General features: G+C 46.8%; 1 protein-coding gene across 2 annotated transcripts in view; it reads left to right on the top strand.

Annotated features, from left to right (window-relative positions):
* Positions 1-7057: 7057 nt before the first annotated feature.
* The window catches only part of prdm2b (PR domain containing 2, with ZNF domain b), a 45633-nt gene continuing 32056 nt past the window's right edge, over positions 7058-20634 (top strand). Inside the window, exons 1-5 of one of the 2 annotated variants that reach the window (XM_088938040.1) lie at positions 7058-7113; positions 10035-10152; positions 11870-11973; positions 13753-13905; positions 20013-20139. In XM_088938040.1, coding sequence (XP_088794166.1) covers positions 7105-7113; positions 10035-10152; positions 11870-11973; positions 13753-13905; positions 20013-20139 — 511 coding nt within the window. In that variant the 5' untranslated portion in view covers positions 7058-7104. Of the gene's footprint in view, positions 7114-10034; positions 10153-11869; positions 11974-13752; positions 13906-19711; positions 20140-20634 lie in introns of those variants that run through there. The other variant, XM_088938042.1, reaches the window with a different exon arrangement.

The raw sequence follows: 20634 nt of genomic DNA on the forward strand, positions 1-20634 counted from the left end.
AACGCCGGAGGGCTTGTCTGAGCTCTCAGCAGGCCAGCAGGTCCGTTTGGCCGGTGCTGAAAGCAGGTTTTCTAAATGCAGGCACCGGCCAAGCCTGCAAAGTGTTCAGTGTTCTGAGGGAGTCTCTTGTTGGAGAGAAAAAATCTTGAGGTTTTTTTAAATCAAAATCGGTTGTTTGCATTTTTATTATATTATCCGTGGCATTTTGCAAACGGATAAATGGAGGTATATGTTGCTTGTGCTTTGGACCTGACCAGGTTCTTTCGCCCAAGAGCTGAATGGCACCTCAGCCCTTGTGAAACTGTAAGAGTCAGTTTAAAAAGCCAAGACACCATGTGAGCTCTTATGTCAAGGACAAGGTGAAATAGACTGTGCTGTGTTTATGCTAATCTGTGATAATGAAGGCACATAACTAAGTGATGCACAACGATAGCTGGCTTGATTCAAACATGAGAGAAAGGTGTAGGAGACTGAAGGTGATTTTTGAGGGGAGTCCCCTGATAATCCCCTTTTAAAGCCAGAGGCAGTAAAATTCTACTGTATTCATCCTGTGGTTTTTGTACAATGCTACGTGGTAAAAAAATCTCTTTTCGTGCATGTCTTGTGGATATTGAGGGTATTTAAGGGTTGCTAGTTCTAGAGCAGATGGGAGGTGAATACAGCAAGGTGTTGGTTTGACTCAAAGTGAAAGCAGGCTGTTAGAGTGTTGTGAAAGGAGTATGCAAGACATCATCTCTCTTTGTTCTGGTGCACGCTTCCTGATTCCGGGCTCTGAGACCTTTGTAGGGATGATTGGTGACTACCGATGATTGTGAAGCAGTAAGCAGTAGAACTGCTGCCCAGCAGCTTTATCCATTTCTGGTTTTACAAAGACAGTTGAGTTAATTGAGTAAAAACATATTTTTGTGAAACATGAAGTAGGAAACCTATAACATTGTAGTATACTGTATGGAGAGAGCATCAGGGGCATCAATACTTGTGCGTGGTTGGCTTTTAGGTTCTTTTTGGAGTTAGTGTCGAAGTATTGTCCGTTAGCGCAATGGTTTGATAGCGCGAAATCTGTTTCCTATGAAAATATGTCGACGGGTTTGATAGCTAATCACTGCCACTTAGCCTGCTCAGCGGTTATTGCCTCATCAGCAGAAAATCACTTTGGTTTGCCAGTTACAGACATAATAAGACAAATAGAGGTGCGTTAGTCTAAAATAATGTGGGGTTACCGATATCCATAGGATCCTGTTAGCTCAAACAGCTGTGTCACACAGAGGGGTGGAGACCGTATTTGGGGCAGCTGCTAGGATCGCCTGTGTAGCACACTGCAGCTTCCCAGGGGGTTTCTGGGATTGTTCTCTCGCCTGCTTCCTCGGGTCGAAATGTATTTTTTGCCACTGTATTTCAAAGTTCTTTAACCTGGGTGTGGACTGCACTGTTACTGCACAGCTCTTGGGTTCTGGGTAAGATTTGGCCCTGAGAAGCCTTCTGTGTGGAGTTTGCATGTTCTCCGTATGTCCATATCGTTTTCTTGCAGGTGGTCCTGTGTCTGCCTTAGAGTGCTGTACTCACTGATGATGTTGGCTACTTTTCTGTAGATGGGGTTCTGCTTGTAGCCAGTGCATTGCATTGACTGTATCTCTGGTACTTTCAAAACATCAAGTGACACATATGAAGTATATCTGAAACTGGACTAAGAAACAGACCCCACAGCCTAGCCTTCCTGGGCAGGTGTCTTGCTTGCTGTGTTACTTGAGGGAATGTTTTGGTTACTCAGTCATAGGCTGTGAAACTTGCATGCATCTAAGATTAAAGTTGGAGGTTTTTATTCTATTGATGATCTGCCAGAGTTGTGATTTTAATCTTGACTTTCCAAAGAGTCGCAACCATTTATCTGTTTTTCTCATTTAACTGTTTGCCTATGGGCCTGGGTGACGCGCATCCAGCTGGTTCTTGTTTTTGTGTAAGAACACTGATGGGATTGGCTGGGTTACCTGGAACTGCTTTCTCAGTAGGTCTGCAGGCACACCTCTCTGCCAGCACACAGCAGCACTTTCTGGCACCTACAGTGCCCTGGAGCCACTCCCAGCCGGGGGACGGACTGTGCTACAGACAGGAGCCCTGAATTCAAGAAATTGTATATGGCTATTAAAGTGATTTTATCTTATTAAAAAAAAAAGGGGGCGGAGTGCTGGCTCTGTGGCTCAGGATCTGTGCCTGTGGCTGGAAGGTTGCCGGTTCATATCCTGTGGCCGGCAGAGGAATCGTACTCTGTTGGGCCCCTGAGCAAAGCCCTTAACCCCAACTGCTCCAGGGACGCGGTATAATTGGCTGACCCTGCGCTCTGACCCCTGTCTCCCTGTCTGTGTGTCTCATGGAGAGCAAGCTGGGGTATGTGAAAAGACAGATTCCTAATACAAGAAACTGTATCTATCCAATAAAGTGATCTGATCTTATCTTATTCATGCCATGTGTCACACAACAGACAGAAGGACTGTGCTTTGTCATAAAGCGGACAGAGAGAGGGCAGTAGCTTTTAGCTCGTTGCAGGAGGTCTTTGAGCTTGTCTGCTGAAGATGGCTGATGGCTGTGGTACCTGACTTGGGCCCTGTACCCTGGAAAGATCTGGCTTGTCCGTCCCTACGTACGCATGGGGGTTTCACCACTTCAGGTTGGCCCGTTTTGAGATTATGCCAGTTCCATGTCTGTGCTGGAACTCTTGCTGTCAGACTGTTTGGTCGCTCCTGTAGTGTGACAGGTGGTGCGCACACACACACAGACACACAAGGTTGCGCGAGCGTGCGCGCGTCCTCCGAGAGATCAGAGAGCGGCAGTCTGATTCCTCAGTTTCTCCCAGGTGTCCTGAAGGTAACGAGGTGGAATTGCCTGGCAGGCAAAGCTGGTGCAGTCCAGTCCTGCAGGTGCCTGTCCAGCATCCGGAGACATGGCTGTGCAGAAGCCGGAGGTCTCCTGCCGTCCTCTCGGATGCTGATGGACACTTCGGCTGTCCTGCTGGCCCACCGCCTGTCCTCCGGGGGCCCTGCCTGCTGAGGCTTACTGTAGCGCTGACTGGGAGGACAGGCGCTCAGACGTGCTGCAGGAGTCAACTGGCCCATGGCAAAACACCCAGCACAAACAGACCGGCACAAACACAGCCTTGTGTGGCTGCCTGAGCTCTTGCATCTTGCAGGGCTGGATAATCATTCCGATAACATGCGGGGTTGACACTACCCCTGCTGGGGGTCTGAGTGCTGTTTTCTGTCTGTGCTTGAAGTGCTTCACATCAAAATCAGGGCTGTAACTGCTAACGGTAAACACAGTAAGATTTCTTAATTGATATAGCTTATAATTAAACAATGCACAAATATAAAACGAGTTTACTATAAAGCACAAAGATACATTCTCAATAGCTAATTTTTGTTGAAAACTTGCATTTTTATCATTTGTACCAGTGTTGTACAGTATATTCTTAAAACCAAGTAACGTACTGTATGTGGAATGAACAGAGAAACTATCATTCTAACTGCATGTTTGTACTAAAGAATCACTGCTTAATGAAATGGAGCAGCTGAAATGAACCTGTGAGAAAAAATAACTGTCCATGGCTTTTCAATAGTTGGACAAATACAGACTAAGGCATTTTTAAAAACAGTACTTGCTCTCATCGATATACCTTTTCATTCAAGATGTTGTTCCCAGTCGCTTTTTATTACCATTGATTTAAAGGGAATTTGAAGGAGCAGCTCTGTCCCTGGAGCTGGGCTGGAGAAAGGTGTGGGATTCACCAGGAATGTGATTAAATATACTGGGAATCCTGTTTGAAATCCAACGGAAGTCCGTGTCTAACAGAGCCCAGACAGTGGCCCAGACAGAGATCTCATCAGAGCATTCTTGAACTGTTCACCTTAATCCAGCTGCTGGGTGACCAGAGGGGTGGGGGAGTGTGGCACTGAGATCGGGGGGGGTGGGGGGGGTGACATCAAGACATAGGGGCTCCTGATAGCTGTATGGGGCGTGTCACTGATGTAGGGGGTGTGGTCAGAGGTGTGGAGGCGTGGCACTGAGGTCCCGGAGTGTGAGGCTGGGGGGTGTGGCACTGATGTAGGGGGTGTGGTCAGAGGTGTGGAGGCGTGGCACTGAGGTCCCGGAGTGTGACGTTGAGGCTGGGGGGCGTGGTACAGATGTATGGGGTGTGGTCAGAGGTCTGGGGGCGTGGCACAGAACAGCAGGCACAGGGTTTAAAGGTGATCTGCTTTATGACTAAACACATGGCGCTGCCTGCCAAGAGAGAGCAACTGCTGGGGGGCAGCTGCTTAAATCTGAAATGTGCATTTTAGTAGCATCACATTATTACATCAGTGTTTTACATTGCGGCTATTGATCATATTTTTTTTTCTTTTATTCGGTTCTGTTTTATTCTCGTGTCAGTTTTAGGCAGCTACCAGCTCCACCAGCTGGTTTGTATTAGGAGTTGACAATGAGAAAGCAGAAGCATCCTGAATGCACATTTTAAGATCTGACAGGGCTTGTGTTTAACCATGAGCGCAGAACTGGAATCCTAGGTATTTGACTTTGGGCAGATATTCTTGCTCTGACAGTTTAAAGACAAGTTTTGCAAGATTTTGATTCATAGAGCTCACATTTATGCATGTCTAATAACTTCTATCTTTTATAGACTCTCTGGGCTTTTGCAAGAATTTATAGTGAGATTGAGTTTTATTTTATTGGCAGAAGTTCTCTGCTAGCTTTAACACTTTGCAGGAACTTCTAGACTTTTGTTTGCTTTCCAGAAATTCCTGACCAAAAGGAAAATGATCAGACTTTTAATTAAACTGCTTGATAGCTCTGTCTGTCAGTTGTAGAGTTTCTAAGCCCTTGTGTCTCATTGTATTCAGTGTCGTGCAAAATAAAAGCACAGTTTGTAACCCTTGAAATGGCTGGCACTAAGATTTTTTGTTCCAAATGCCCTGTGGATGACCCAATTGACCTACTTTTTTTCCTTTCGTTTCAGTTAACATATTCCAGGTCACAGCTTACTGCTTATACAGTATTAAGCCCACAGAACTTGCAGAACAGCACTTGATGCTGTGAAGATTAAACAATTTCAGCTAACTAAAGAAAATGTTTATGAAGGTTTTTCATTTTGTACAAAAACGTAGCACCTACAGCACAAGGGAGCAGATGTTTATGCTGTAGTCTTAAAGGGCATCATCACTTAACGCTGTTATTTTTTAATGTTGGTGGTGTCCTGTTATGAGACTTTAAAGTGGACTGGGAACACCTATTAGCTTTTCCCAACTGCTGAAGCCCTTCCCTAAATCACTTTTGTCCATCCAGGCTGGAAGCAACACAGTGACATACAGGAGTATGACATACAGGAGTGATGAACAGTAAACTTGTAAAAACCCCAAAACTCCCAGACAAGGCGATAACCTCCTGCCCAATCAATGCTATTGAACTCTGGCAGCATTTGGTTAGATATTGGCCCCCACTTGGAGAGAGGTGGTTACAGTCAGCTTAACATTAAGCCTAGTCTTGACCCAGTCATGTCTAGACTCTAGGGCTCAACCTGTGCGACCAGCACAAGTGTCTTTACTGGTTGGGCCACTGGGCAGGTAGTCACAGTGCAAGCCCAGTTTCCAAAGCAGAGACCCAAAGACAATGATTGGCACACACTGCTGAGAGGCACACCCTATGCGTTCCTTTCAGCTTTGGGCAGGTTGAGCTGGGTTGGGGGGACGAGAGCTTGGTTCTTGGTCTGTGTTCCTTAGTGGAGGTGTAGAAGTCGGCTCCTTGTGCTGTTTCCAGCGATCAGCGCTGGTGGCTTATGGGGCAGCACTGTCAGCAGTGTTGAGAGCCGCTGGTCATCCTGATAATACTGTAGGCTCTAGTGCATGCACCTCGCCCCTCTTCAAGGCACAGAAACAGCTCTTCTCTCAGCTCCACATGTCATAGTACAGTACAGGTGAGTGGTGAGGTGATTTCTGAACGGAATTCAATCCTGCTTCAGTGGGTAGCCAGTTAAGCACTGTAGGGTGATACGGCTGCATGTTTAATATGGATATCAATAATATAATTATGAATGCTTTATGGATGAATTAATTAACGCTGGTTTTACTTTGCATTCAAATCAATCCATCTGTGGCCACTGGATCAAGAGGGAAGGTCTTAATTTACTGTTTTATAATTTGAAGTGAGTCTCAGGGAATGACCAGATCAGAGCCCAGTTCTGTGTTGCCAGCCACTTCCTTCGCTCTATCCCCAACTGCGTGACTAACTAGGTACACGTCTCTGGTTGATGTTGATGCACATGACCTGCTTGTGCTTGCTGATAAGAAGAAGACGTTAGATCCGGAAGCGACTGCGTTTCTGCAGGCGGAGTCTCACCATGTGAAAAGTGTTTGACCTGTTTTTCTGGTGTGGGAGGCCAGCAGTGAGTTAGGGGACAGAACTGCACCTGAGGGCAGAGCCTGGAGTGATTTGAGGATGTGCTCATCGGTGTAGCTGAGCCTATCTTGCCTTGATCTGGTCAAACATAAATGGTATTGTATCCATAGATGACAAGGTCTTCTCCTAAAATGCGCGACTATTAATATATATTCAAATTTCAGGAATGGAACCTTTCCTTTATTTTAATTCTATATGGATCCACCCCTGGGATAAAGGGGATTTTGCTCCAGCTGCGGGACTTGCCGGCAGATTGTGGTCTCTGGACTTACGGAGATGGGAGGGGGAAAAAGGTTTTTCACTTCTGACGGAGTCTGGTGGGGATCTGGGCGGCTGTCCTAGAGCCCAGCAGAGGGCAGATCAGGAAGTGAGAACGTGCTCGTCCGAGATCGAGGCGTGGAGCTGAAGACGTGAGTGGGGCCGAGAGGGGGCTTATGAACAGGAAGTGGGCACAGCGGAAGGCTCGACTTGTCACCTGGACAGTGCTGCTGCGCGCTGGTCACGCCTGAGTACAAGCCTTCATTTTCCTGCTGATATCTTTTTGCAAAGAGGAGTGACCCATGTTTCTCCGAGTGACCCATGTTTCTGTGTCTCTCCAGAGCCCATGTGAGCGCAGACATGCTGCTGCCCTGACCGTGCGCCCCCAGAGCTCAGCGGTGACGTCCCATGGAGCAGGTGAGCTGCAGAGGACGGTGACCGGGGGGCATCATGGCCCCTCTTGTCCACAGCCGCTTTTAAGACATGACGGAAGGTGTGAGACAGATTTAAACTTACATGCCGAATCTCATGTTTAATATACCCGTATTTCACCTCTGATCTTCTGACTATCTGTTTCTCTCTTTTTCTACATGATCCGCTGCTGCGTTAGTGTGTTGGTGGCTGAGAATCCTTACCTGTGCCTTCCAACATAATTATTGATTCCTGCCGAATGCTGTGTGGGAGCAATAGCAAACAGCAAAACGTATAATTTGGTGGTTAAAGTTCTGTTGTTTTGCTTCACAAGTGGGGCACTACCTGAAGGGAAGGGGCATTAGAGATCAAGTCGTAACTGACTGTGCTTGGACGACAGCATTGTGATTCCCCCTGTGCACTTCCCGGGAGGTACAGTAGCTCTGAGAAATCTTGAGAGAAGCAGTGGGGCTTGAGGTGGGTAATTTAAGCCCAAACATGTGAAGAAACAGCATTCTTTTTCAGCACTGTGTGGGTAAAAAAGGCATAAACTGATTTATGTGGGGAGAGGAAAGGAATTGCTGCTGGAAGAGGTGTTAGTGGGGCCAGCAGGGGGCGCTCACCCTGCAGTCCACGTGGGTCCTAATGCCCCAGTATAGTGATGGGGACACTATACTGTAAACAGGCTCCGTCCTTCGGATGAGACGTAAAACCGAGGTCCTGACTTTCTGTGGTCATTAAAAATCCCAGGACGTTTCTCGGAAAGAGTAGGGGTGTAACCCCGGCGTTCTGGCCAAATTTCCCATTGGCCCTTACCAATCAAGGCCTCCTAATAATCCCCCTCTATGAACTGGCTTCATCACTCTGTTCTCCTCCCCACTGAGAGCTGGTGTGTAGGGAGCGTTCTGGCGCACTATGGCTGCTGTCTCATCATCCAGGTGGGGCTGGTGGTGGTGGAGGGGAGACCCCATTACCTGTAAAGTGCTTTGAGTGGAGTGTCCAGAAAAGCGCTATATAAGCATAAGCAATTATTATTATTATTATTATTATTATTTTCCACATGTGCAAGTTTGACTTTTTAGGTTATGTGTGTTGGTTTAAATCGGCTGCTTCCACTCATCAATCCATTTTCAAACCAAGTTACCCAATTGAAGGTCATGGGAGACCTGGGGCCCATCCTAGAGAGCAGCAAGGGAAAGGCGGGGTACACCCTGGACAGGGCAGGCGCAGATCCAGACACACACTCACACCAGGGCCAGTTTTCCCAGGAACCTAGTTACCTACCAGGATGTCTTTAAACTGCGGGGGGAAACGGTGTACTCGGCAGAAGCCCACGTGAACACAGGGAGAACATCCAGAAGATGTGGTCCGACAGTGTGAGCTTTGGGAAAACATCATTCACAGGCTCAGCGATCATTTGTTTTCTTCACTCTTGCTAAAACCATCCTGAGTTGTCAACAATTCTTAACACCCTCTCCCTAAAGGGGAACTACAATTATATTTTCCTATTTTGGAATTAGAAAGAATCAGTATTGACGAGGGCATTTCAAACCACGATGAAAGAAAAATGTACACAGTAACTTGTAAAACCTCCAAAATAACATCTCAGACTAGATGAAATTTCCAGGCACGAGCAGCGCAATATTCTGCGATTCAGGACGAGGCAACAAAACTTCCGGGGACCTGTGCAGCCTTATGACATTGTAAACAAGCAGGCTTGTGAAAATATCTCTTTTAATCCAATAGAAATATGGTTCTCGATTTCGAGACGGTTTTGCTGACAAATACTACTTACTTGTTAACTCTGCAGGCAGATCATGTTGGAACAATTCAATATACAGTATCTCCTTCACAACCCGTTTTTATATGCTCGTACATCGACCATACATTAATCATCGCAGTGACTAGTGAGCAGGAAGAGCCTCATCACATTGCAGTTTGTGGGAAATTGAATGCTAGTTTGTGACAACGTGGTGACTTACACTACTTTCACAAAGTTCAGGATTTTGTGCTTAATTCGAAATTTGTATTTTTTTTCCTATACAGTCAGTGAATTTATTTAATAACCGGTCTGAGAAACTGGGACTGCTGTTTCCCTTTAAAGCCCCACTGTAATGGGGAACCCTGCTTTCTTCAAGTGGGCCAATAGGAAGTGTTTTCCTATTTACTCTTAAGATGCCCAATTTGACATTAGAAAGAGATGGCCTGGCCGGGCACAGGGATCGTCTCCTAGAAATGCTTCTCAGTACAGTACAGTACTGAATGCTTGTAGCTAAGTTGTGTGACTTTCAGCCTTGGACAATGAGCTTGCTGAGCTCTGGAAGAGGGGTACAGAGCCTCCTGTTATCTGAATGCAGGACTGGAGAGGACCTTTAACTCTGAGAAGTATTGTCTGTCTTCTGCAGACCTCTGTGAAACCTGCTAATGCAGTGCAAGATTGTGCTTGGAGCAGAATAATAATCCTCCCACTTTCCTGTTTCTGGATTTGAAAAAGAAAGGATCGTAAAGAGTTATCTGGGGTATACTTTTATTGTCTGTGTGAGTCTTTAGGATTGAAACCAGCTTTCTCCAGTAGGCGCCATGTTTCAGTTTTGTGAGAGCGTGCAGTGCAACAGATCTGGCATGACAGCTCGGCTGTTTAATACGAGGAAACTCAGGCTCAACGGCTTCTAGGTGAATTAAAAGAGGATTAGCATTCCCACAGATGGACGTTTTAGAGAGGACGTTTTCTTTTTCGTAGGTGAAAAATGAACCCAAGAAACTGTTCTTTATCACGTGTGTAGTGTGTTACTGCCAGGGCTGTTGTGAGGGCTGTGTAGGGAGAGGAGCCACGTGTCAGGTGAACAGCCTGTCTGTGGTCAGAGGCAGCCGTGTGAGTGACCCTGCGGCGTCCACCTCTCTGAGCAGCGGTTCTGTCTCCCGTTCAGAAAGCGGCGGTGCCGGCGGGGCCCATGGAGACCCCCGACACGGTGCCCCCTCATGTGTGGAGAGGCCTGCCCGAGGACCTGCGGCTGCGGCAGTCTGCTGTCAACCAGAGTCGAGTGGGTGAGTGACACCGGTGGGGGGAGACGTTCCAGATTCCCGTTCAGAGTGAGACCCGTGGAGAAGAGTGTACGGAGTGCGCTTCCTGCTCAGAGTGACGCAGCTGGGCAAAGCACTGGCACTGTGCTTCGAGTGCAGAAAAAGCCCCAAGTGTCTTCCCAGAAAAGCAGGGAGGGTTCAGATCTGGCATCGATCTGCTGCTGGTGGGGTCTGATTGCAATAAGGGAAAAAAACTGAAAGTAATTAATGCCAAGACCTCACAGCTTTTAGTTTCAAGCTTGCAGGAGGTTCCTGATCGTAAGAAACTTTGAAGAGATTGCAATCCGCAGCTGTACTCTGAGAGTACTCTGCCTTTAGGCTTTACAGACACCTGTCACAGTCTGAGAGTTGTTTTCCTACTGGATTCTCCCCATTTCCTGGTCTCTCAAACCCAGTCACCCTGTTCATCTCTGGTTTTAAAAATAAGTTATTGCTGCTTAGTGTTTCTCCTTCGTCTGATATAACGGACCACGCTCCACCAGTTGTCCAGCTGGATTCCACATTTGTTCACGGTCCTAGGAAAAAAACAACAGGAAATTGGTTTACCGCACCAGGCCCAACAGGGCTTGAGTTTTCATTCACACCTTTTACCAGGATCTTAGAAGAGCTGAAAAAAAAAAACGTGCAGTAAAACTCGGTAGGGGGTTTGGGCCGTTTATGTCAGATATGCTGTGTGATGCCGTTTGAGGAATGTCTCTGGCTTGCAGTTGACTGACATTCAGCGATCGCTCTTACAAGGTGGCCTGAGACCATCCATCCCTCTGTAAGTGTCCCTCTGTGGAGGTGGAGTGATGTGAGAGATGAGCCAAGGCAGTGTCTTTGTGTGCAGAATCCAAGACCTCTCTCAGTGATTCTTTGCTTTCTGTTGCCCTTGATGGTTGGGATCAGGCGTGAGGTGTGGCGACTCTCTGTACAGCACGCTGCTGGTTCATGCTGATGTGGGTCTTACTCTCGTGAGTCCCCACTTTTACAGAAAAGGACGCAGAATCATGCTGCACAGACCTGACTGTACAAATCCTGAATATACTGATGTTTTTTTCTTAAATACGCAAGTGCTATTGCACCCATAATGCGACTGTACAAATTCTCTGTTGGAGTACTATAAAGTGAGTAAGTTTAATGTTTTTGTCCTACATAAGATAAGTGCTTTGCAGTGCCTCTAGAAATGCCTTTAACAGTGATCTGGTCTACGTGCTTAATAGCTACAGCAAAAACTTAGTTTCCTACATAGTAAAGCATCATTAAGCATGTTTTGTCCAACTTGAAACCTTTTTTTTATAAACATTTTACTGGGTAGGACCTCAGTTAACATTTTTTATCCCGTTATAGGCGTTTCCAACCCTCTTTTGAAAGGTATTTGGTCACTGATCTCTTCCATGCTGGCTGCCCAGTGACTTTGACAGGGAAACTAGAGCCCTCTAACGTGATAAGTTTCACCTGCTGCTTGTGGTAGCTAACTGGGTTGTGTTACCAGGTTTATTAGAAGTGCAACAACAGGATTATTCCCTTTTGTAGACCCCGCTATCAAGTGGCCATCATCAACCGTAAAGAGAATAATATCTCGAGGTTCTTTTGTGTGAAAGATGTTGTGGTTTAATTTCTGCATGTTTGGTGTCTGTCTGTGGTGAACAGATGCTTTCTAGGCTTCTGCGCTCGACTCTGACTCTGTCTGTCTCTGCAGGTGTGTGGGCCTCCAAGCCCATCCCCAAAGGCAAAAAGTTTGGGCCTTTTGTTGGGGAGCGAAAGAAGAGGTCCCAGGTGACCAGTAACGTGTACATGTGGGAGGTAAGCAGCTCACCGATCTCGGGCCCAGTCCAGAACCGGGCCTCTGCTGTGTTTTGGGAACCCAACTAAGAAGCCTAACACAGATAACAGGCAATTTCAGTCCTCACGGCCCGTAGTCTTGGAGGCTATAGTATCCAGTCGGCAGCCAGTTAAGACCTTCAACAGTCTGGGTAGTTTGTGTCCAGAGGAGTTCAAGTAATTCTTGGGATCAGAGGTGGATTGAAAAATGGACGATGTTTGTTGCATTAATTTTTCAAACAAGAAATATTTTGAAAGGAAAACCACTGTGGCTCATTAAACATTTTGTTGGCAATTCATAAAGCAGATTGTGAAGCATTATTATTTCTGGTTTAGCTGTTGGATTTGTAATGTTTACAATACAAGATCCTTAGTAACAGGGCAGTTTCTCAGTGAGCTCTGCACAGATCCATGGCACCTGGGACTAAACCCTCACCTGGTACTGGCCCAGTTAGGGCTTCATAGTGAACCCAGAGCGGTTTGGCCATACTGACAGTTATACTAACACTTCTGGTGTGTTTGTGCTCCTAAAATAGTACTGTCATCTAGATTGTACATAGTGTCTGGGAACTCAGCCTTCAAACGACTTGGTACATACTGTGCAGTTATGCCTATCATTACAGTTAACACATCATAATAAAAAGGCTCAGTGTCAAGGTAAGTGCAAAATGTTTGAGAGTAAAAAGTCATAATTTAAAAATTTAGTTTTGAGTTGGACCTTTTCATGCATAATTGTTAAATAGTAATATAATACTGTATCAGGTTGGCCAAAGCTGAGCTAAGCTCTTAAAGTGACTAATCGGTTTCTTTTCTGCGTTATTGGGGTCACCATACAGGAAGTAAAACACGCTGAAATGCCAGAGCAGGTGCGCCTCACAGCTTGCGTTGCCAAGGGTAACAGGACAGGAAGTCAGGAGCTAACTGAAAATGCTTTCCTGTGCCATGTCACTAAATAAAGATTCAATTTTCAGGGTTAGAGTGTTTGGTTTGAATAACTGCAATATTGTGTGGAGAAACTTCGAGCAACGCTTGTTCCTCCAAGAGCAACATGGGGAAAAATTTTCAAATTTTGTGTGTTAAACAAAGGTCTATTGTTTTATAATAATAAAAAAATATAGGTTGGTAGCTAGCCAATAAATAGTTAAGCCAGAACCATTTCATTGATGTAATAAGGATTTAAAGCAACAAGAAAGCAGGCTGTCAAGGGTAGAAGGTTCCATGAGGCCATTTTGGGGAATTCGGTTGTGACCAACGGTATATTGTTAACAACAGAAATGGCTGTGAGGCACTTTATTTACAGCTCGCATTATCATACAATGACATGTTTACATCCCCATGAATATTTTGCCATGGTGTTTTTGCCTTCTTACTGGAGTTTTACCACATGCTGTTGTAGTTTCCTTTGGTATCAATGTGCTGTATTACACTAGACTGATTAACTACTGTAATAATCAGCATAAAAACACTATAGTAGTTCAGGTGGGGAGCTGCGTCAGCATGTGTAGGCTGCAAAGGAACAAGAAATAGGTTTATTCCATGCTGAAAAGAGAAGAAAGAAAACACAACGTTTTGGCCGTGGAGCCTTCTTCAGTCTTCTTTCATCTGACACTATGTCAGATGCGAGGCTGTAGGGGACCACAGCAAAACTGTGGTAAAACCACAGTGAATGTTCAAAAATGCCATGCGAATGTCCTGACGGCGGCCATGAAGTGATATTTGTGAATGGGGTGGTTCCCTCACCTCTTCTCTGTGGGTTTGCAGGTGTATTTCCCGGCCTGGGGCTGGATGTGTGTGGACGCCACCGATCCCCTGAGAGGCAACTGGCTGCGGTATGTGAACTGGGCGCGTTCGGGCCAAGAGCAGAACCTCTTCCCCCTGGAGATCAACAGGGCCATTTACTACAAAGTGTTGAAGGTAGACCTTCAGTGTTGACCCGCCATGATGACAGCCCCCCTCCCTCCCCCCCTTCCCCTCCCACCCCCTCCCACACACAGCAGTCTTCAGAGCTGCGCTGACAGACACAGGCCCTCTTCAGCGCTGTGTCAATGTCCTTCAGTTCGTAACAACACAGGCCTTTGGAAAGGGATACTGAACGTTGGATCATAAAGTCTTACACTGACCTCTCCGTCTGTTTACCAATATTGATATCCGGTGTGACTGGTGTCCCGTCCAGGGTGTGGTCCTGCCTTGTGTCCCGTGATGGACTGGTGTCCTGTCCAGGGTGTGGTCCTGCCTTGTGTCCCGTGATGGACTGATGTCCTGCCCAGGGTGTGGTCCTGCCTTGTGTCCCGTGATGGACTGGTGTCCTGTCCAGGGTGTGGTCCTGCCTTGTGTCCCGTGATGGACTGGTGTCCTGTCCAGGGTGTGGTCCTGCCTTGTGTCCTGTGATGGACTGGTGTCCTGTCCAGGGTGTGGTCCTGCCTTGTGTCCCGTGATGGACTGGTGTCCTGTCCAGGGTGTGGTCCTGCCTTGTGTCCCGTGATGGACTGGTGTCCTGTCCAGGGTGTGGTCCTGCCTTGTGTCCCGTGATGGACTGGTGTCCTGTCCAGGGTGTGGTCCTGCCTTGTGTCCTGTGATGGACTGGTGTCCTGTCTTGTCTTTTGCCCCATAGTTATGAAATATCCTGATAATGGATGGGTGAATGGCTATTGCTTTTCAAATATTGGCAGTTATTCTGTTATAAATGATAATTTATCAATTATTATTCTGTGTATTTTATTATAAATCCCCATTTTAAAATTACAGATTGTCAGAAAATTGTCTGGCCTTAAATATTATAATGCCATATTATAATTTATACTATAAATTTTATATAGTTGGTGATTGAATTAAAAGAAATAGTTTTCAGCTAAACTTAGTTTGTGCTTGTATTTCCATTGTTTAATCTACAGTACAGAGGAGCACCAAAGAGACATGAGAAAAATGCCTTACAATTGCAACTCGCCAATATATTTTCAGCACGCTGGGGTTTAGAATGTTTTTGCTCTGTGTTGTGTAATTACTTTCATGTAAAATTGAATGATGACCTTTCCTTGTGAAAACAGATTTTGGCATTTCAAAATTCTGCTTTGAATTATCACAAAATTCAGTGGATTTGTCATGTGTAAAAATTATTTTGAGAAATTATTGGCCTCAAGTGTGCCTCAAACCATTCCTTCGTAGGACACATAAACATTCAGAATTTCATGACAGTCTTGATAAAATCAGGATGTTTTAGCACAACCCAGAAAAATGTATCTATATTGAGCCCCAGTAGATTGTTCTCTCTATACAGTATCTATGCATTTACATATGCATTATGCTGTGATGCACTTGAATGAATTTGACTGGTACTGGTACGTGAGTTCTAAATCACCTAATTAGAATAGATTTGGCGATGCTGGCTGAGGTTATTTAAAATGCCAAATGTTAAGCTACAGTAGGTGAAAATTTGTTTAAAAAGAACACAAAAAGCAACTGCAATGCTCCACTTATGCAGACAATGTCTTCATGCTGTAAGGATGTTCTGTGCTGGACAAAGTCACCTCAGAGGACTGGCAGGCACGTGTGTGAGCGCAGACGTGCGGTTGTTATGCTAATTGTTGTGCACAATGGACCAATTGATGGGGAGATCCAAGTGTGATCCGCTTGTTTAGAGGGTCTTGTCACTGCATGACTCCATGTGCAGTGATTAATGGCCTGACCTGCCCTACACTGGGTCAGTCCAGGGAGGTCACATGCTGCCCTGCTTGTGGGCCCATCCCGATGTGACTCCTATAAGGGCAGGGCACATCCTCTCGCTGCTTAGGTAACAACAGCAGTCTTGCAAGATGGGATCGTGACAGGAATGTTGAACCGAGGATGCAGAACTTGCCAGACGTGAGCCCCATTGAACATGTGTGGGATAAGCTTGGATCACGTCTGGCACCCAGGACCCAGAGATCACTGAACACGCACCAGTGCCGTTCGGAGGACTGAAACTGTTGCAAAGCACTTGCCACATATATATGGCTTAGAGTGCCTCCAGCCCTGGCCACACATGCTACTAGCCTGTGACCTCCACTGTGGACCCCCAGTTGATAATAATCAGGATAATGAACTTGCCCCCAATGTATTGTATTGTAGGGGTCGGAACACCTGCTAAAGAAAAAAGATGATCAAGTTTCCTGATAACTTTGTTAATCTGTTGCAATTGGGAGTGAAAAGTTTCCTTTAATGCTCAGTCTGGATTTTATGTAAAATCTTTGCATGCTAAGAGCATTCACTGGCTGCATTACAGCAGTTGTTTGCTGGGCTATTTCTGTCCTCTGTGCCTCTCACCCTCTCATTGTGTCAGCAGTGTAGGAGGGCAGGACCTTGAGGTCTCATAGTGATCCAAGATAAGGCAAAGGGAGAGGCACCAGCCTCTGGGAAAAATGAGCAGGACTATATCGATAGAATTAGTTTATGATTACATATTGTACTCTTAAGCAGTTGTTGCAGAAACATGGTTTGTTCGCTGTTGCTCTGATTTATACAGTAATGAGCAGAGCAACAGTCTGGTGAATGCATAGTCAGGAGTTGCTAAAAAGCACAAGGTCCCCATTTTTAGAGTGCGTTGTTCAGTTTTGCTCTTCCTGTTCCAGGTAACAGATTTATGTACTCGGTATCCTCTCCCTATCGTCATCTTCTCTTTAAGCTCTTGGAAAAAGTAGTTTTATTTTTCATTATTGTAACCTCTGTGTCATGACTGTTTTAAGTGTGCTTTCTCAGAATCAGACAAGACATTGCTATCATTCCCAGTTTCTCTTTTGCAGTGCAGCCTTCAGTCTGCAGGGTGGCCATACCATTACTATACCATCAATTTAATAAATATTGGTTGTTAAAGTATACCACATTCATTATCTATAGAAGCGTTTGTAGTGGCAGAAAAAGGCATTCAGCATCTTGTGGCTTAAATTGTGTTAGTCAGAACGTGATTGGTAGATTTTAGCTTTCCATTGCCTTTATTTTAAGTCTGTATTTCCAATTAATTCTAGTAGTTCCAGGTTAAATTAAAATAGGGAAGAGCTTTTTCTGTGTCGTTGGTGTTATTTGGATCCCAGGTACTGGGGTTATAGGCTGAAATGTTGACATATGTTATTAGACTAATGGTGGATTCAAGCTTTACTTGGAGACAGCTGAGCCAAGCCATTCTGTATCGTTTATGTCAACGATCAACTTGGAATCGATTCAGAATTGCATTCAGATGGAAGGACCCACTGTTGAAATCCACCCATTCATTTTCTCACTGTTTCATCCAATGCAGGGTCGCAGGGTCGCCAGAGCCTATCTTGGCAAGCAATGGGTGCAAGACAGTTTACACCCTGGGCAGGATGCCAGCCCAATTCAGGGCACACACCGACACGTACACACACTCACACTCACACTCACACTCACGCCAGGGCCAGTTTTCTCAGAAGCCAATTAACCTGCCAGCATGCCTTTGGACTAGGGGCGGAGTGGTGGCTCTGTGGCTAAGGATCGGCGCCAGTGGCTGGAAGGTTGCCGGTTCGTATCCTGCGGCCAGCAGAGGAATCCTACTCCGTTGGGCCCCTGAGCAAGGCCCTTAACCCCAGCTGCTCCAAGGACGCTGTATAAATGGCTGACCCTGCGCTCTGACCCCAAGCTTCTCTCCCTGTCTGTGTGTCTGTGTCTCCTGGAGAACAAGCTGGGGTCTGCGAAAAGACAAATTCTTAAAGCAAGAAATTGTATATGGCCAATAAAGTGATCTTATCTTATCTAACTTGTTACGAATGTATCCCACACGAACATGAGGAGGACATACAAACTCCACACAGATAGATCCCCTGGGTCTGGAACTGAACCCAGAGCCCCAGGACAGCAAGGGAGCAGTCCTAACCACTGTGCTTCCCTATTTAAATCATATACATAAGTACTTATTCTTCCAATAATAAGTATAATCCAATTCTTCCAATAATATCAAATATTTTATTGGTCTTTAGTGTGTACAATGTTCTGCATTTTACACAATAAAGAGGCTTAGTTGTTTATTATCGCATACATTATGCGTTAAAATTCATAACATTTTCATATAGAAATTCATATAGCACAGTGCTTTTCAGGGCAAAGGATTGCAAAGTGCGTCACATGTAGGAGGTGACTACTTTTCCCACCACTGATTTGCAGCCCCCATCATTTGGCACATGGCAGCCAGAACACAGCACACAGCCGATCTGGTGCAAATGAGAGAAAATGAAACTTTCAGGGAAGGCCGGATTGTACAAGTTCAGTGGGCACGAGGGCGAAACACCACCTCTCTTACACACTGCACTGTGGGATCTTTAATGATCAGTTAGTCAGGACCCTGACTGAGCACCCCATCTGAGGGACTGCTTCAGTGACAGCACAGTGGGCATGAAGGGGTTTGATTCTGATCCGGAGGAAAGATCGCCACCTACTGGTCCACTCACACTACTTACAGCAACAGACTAGTTTTATTGCTGACTGGTGGGCTCAGAAGTGCATTTGCTAGGCAGCTAAGGGCAATTACAAAGACCTAAAAACCTTTTAAAAATATGTAGAGACATGTTTGTCTTACCAGCTGCCATATCACCGTGCAACTCATAGCTGGCAGCCCACTGAAGCCAATCAGGTGTGAGCCTGGTCAGTACCTGGATGGGAAACCTACTGGGAAAAACTAAGGCTGCTGCTGGAAGAGGTGTTAGTGGGGCCAGCAGGGGGCGCTCACCCTGCGATCCATGTGGGTCCTAATGCCCCGGTATAGTGACGGGGACACAATACTGTAAAAAAGATGCCATCCTATGGATGAGACATAAAACTGAGGTCCTCTGTGGTTATTAAAAATCTCAGGGCATTTCTTGAAAAGAATAGGGGTGTAACCCCAGCATCCTGGTCAAATTACCCCCTGGCCTTTACCAGTCATGGCCTCCTAATAATCCCCATCTCTGAACTGGTTTCATCACTCTGCTCTCCTCCCCACTGATAGCTGATGTGTGGTGAGAGTACTGGGGCATCATGCAGGTGGGGCTGCACACTGGTGGTGGTGGAGTGAATCCCCATTACCAGTAAAGCGCTTTGACTGGAATGTCCAGAAAAGCACTGTATAAGTGTAAGGATTTATTTCTTGTTAACAATGACCCTGTATGCGCATATTGGGTGAATTCTCAGTGTCTAGTGTCCTTTCTGATCCTGTTCGTACAGCATCTGGTAAAGAAGTGAACTCGGGATCGGCTTTGTTGTGGTACAGCAAGGTCCGCCCATAAGCACACATTACAGGTGGTGCTGTCACTTGATAAACGGCAATTAAACATTGTATTAAGATCGCGATTTTGTATTATACCGTAGATTAAAAAAAAACGAGAAAGCCCTTATGCTGAAAAATCTTTAGGATGATGATTTAGTTTCTGTATTTAGGCACGATTATTAGACATCTCTAGCGCTACGCAGATGACGATAATGATGCATGTGGAATGCGGATTTAATTTTAGCGTTGCATTTAGGTTAGTTGTTTGGTTCCTCTGTCCTGCGAAGCAGGGTTTGGCGACACTGGCTGCGGCGGTTCCTTCGCCTGGCCTGTCCTGGCCTGGCTCGGCCGAGCTCGGTCCTCCCTCCAGCAGAGGGAGGGATTGAAGCGGCTCGCCGTGCCTGGTGCACAAAGCCTGTCCGGGCACTGTTTCTCAGACATAACGGGGGGGGGAAGAGAGAGAGAAGGGTCAAAGATTGCTTCCTGTTTGTGCTTCTGGCGGTCGCTGCCTGCTTCTTCTTTTGACTATTTATCGCACCGGGGGCTGCTCCTCGCCGTCCTGGCCGCGGGGGAGGGCAGAGCCAGCGAGCTTGCTTGTTCGGGTTGTTGTATTTGCTTTTCACCTCCGGTAGCCGCTCGGCGAGCACGGCGAGCTGCCAGGGGAGAGCGACACACACACACACCCGCCCCTGGCGCACGGCCTGGCCGCTCTCTCCCCCCTCCCTCTCCGCCTGCCTGCTGCTCCAACAAGGCCGCCTGCGATTGGCGCTGACTCTCTCTCTCCTGCCCCTTGCAGCCAATCGCGCCGGGAGAAGAGCTGCTAGTGTGGTACAATGGGGAAGACAACCCCGAGATAGCAGCTGCAATAGAGGAAGAACGGGCCAGCAGTTTGAGCAGGAAAAATTCGCCCAGGGCCAAGAGAGGTAAGCCCCGATGCTCCTTGTCTTCCAAGCCCGCGGCGCCCCTCGCCGTGGCCGGGGAGCGCTCGCCCCCCGGTCCCCGCCTCCGCCTCGGTCCGGTCGCGGTCCGCTCTGGACGACCCAGCGGACGACGGCGAGAGAGACGCCGAATTAAAACGTCAGTCAGTCAGCCAGCCAGCCCGCCCGCCCGCCCCCCTCTTTTTTTTTTCTCTCCCCCTCCCGTGGTTTAAAGTTATTGTCCGCCGCCTTGACGGCTTCGAGGCGGCGGCGGTGTCGGTGTCAGCGGCGGGCGGCGAGAGCCGGGAGTCGGGGTGACCTTTTCCAGACTCCGGCTGCCAGCTGGCCGAGCGGGGCGCCGTGTAAGGGGGACTCGGCGTCTTGTGCTGGTCCGCAGGGTCGCTGCCAGCCCTCCAGCCTGCCTTTCCCTTTTAACACCACTATTTTTTGACCCGGACGGCTTGGGTTGGGACTTCTTGAGGGTTTTATTTTTTTTTAATT

This window comes from Atractosteus spatula, chromosome 20, assembly GCF_055471065.1.
Source record: "Atractosteus spatula isolate fAtrSpa1 chromosome 20, fAtrSpa1.hap1, whole genome shotgun sequence".
Lineage (NCBI taxonomy): Eukaryota > Metazoa > Chordata > Actinopteri > Semionotiformes > Lepisosteidae > Atractosteus > Atractosteus spatula.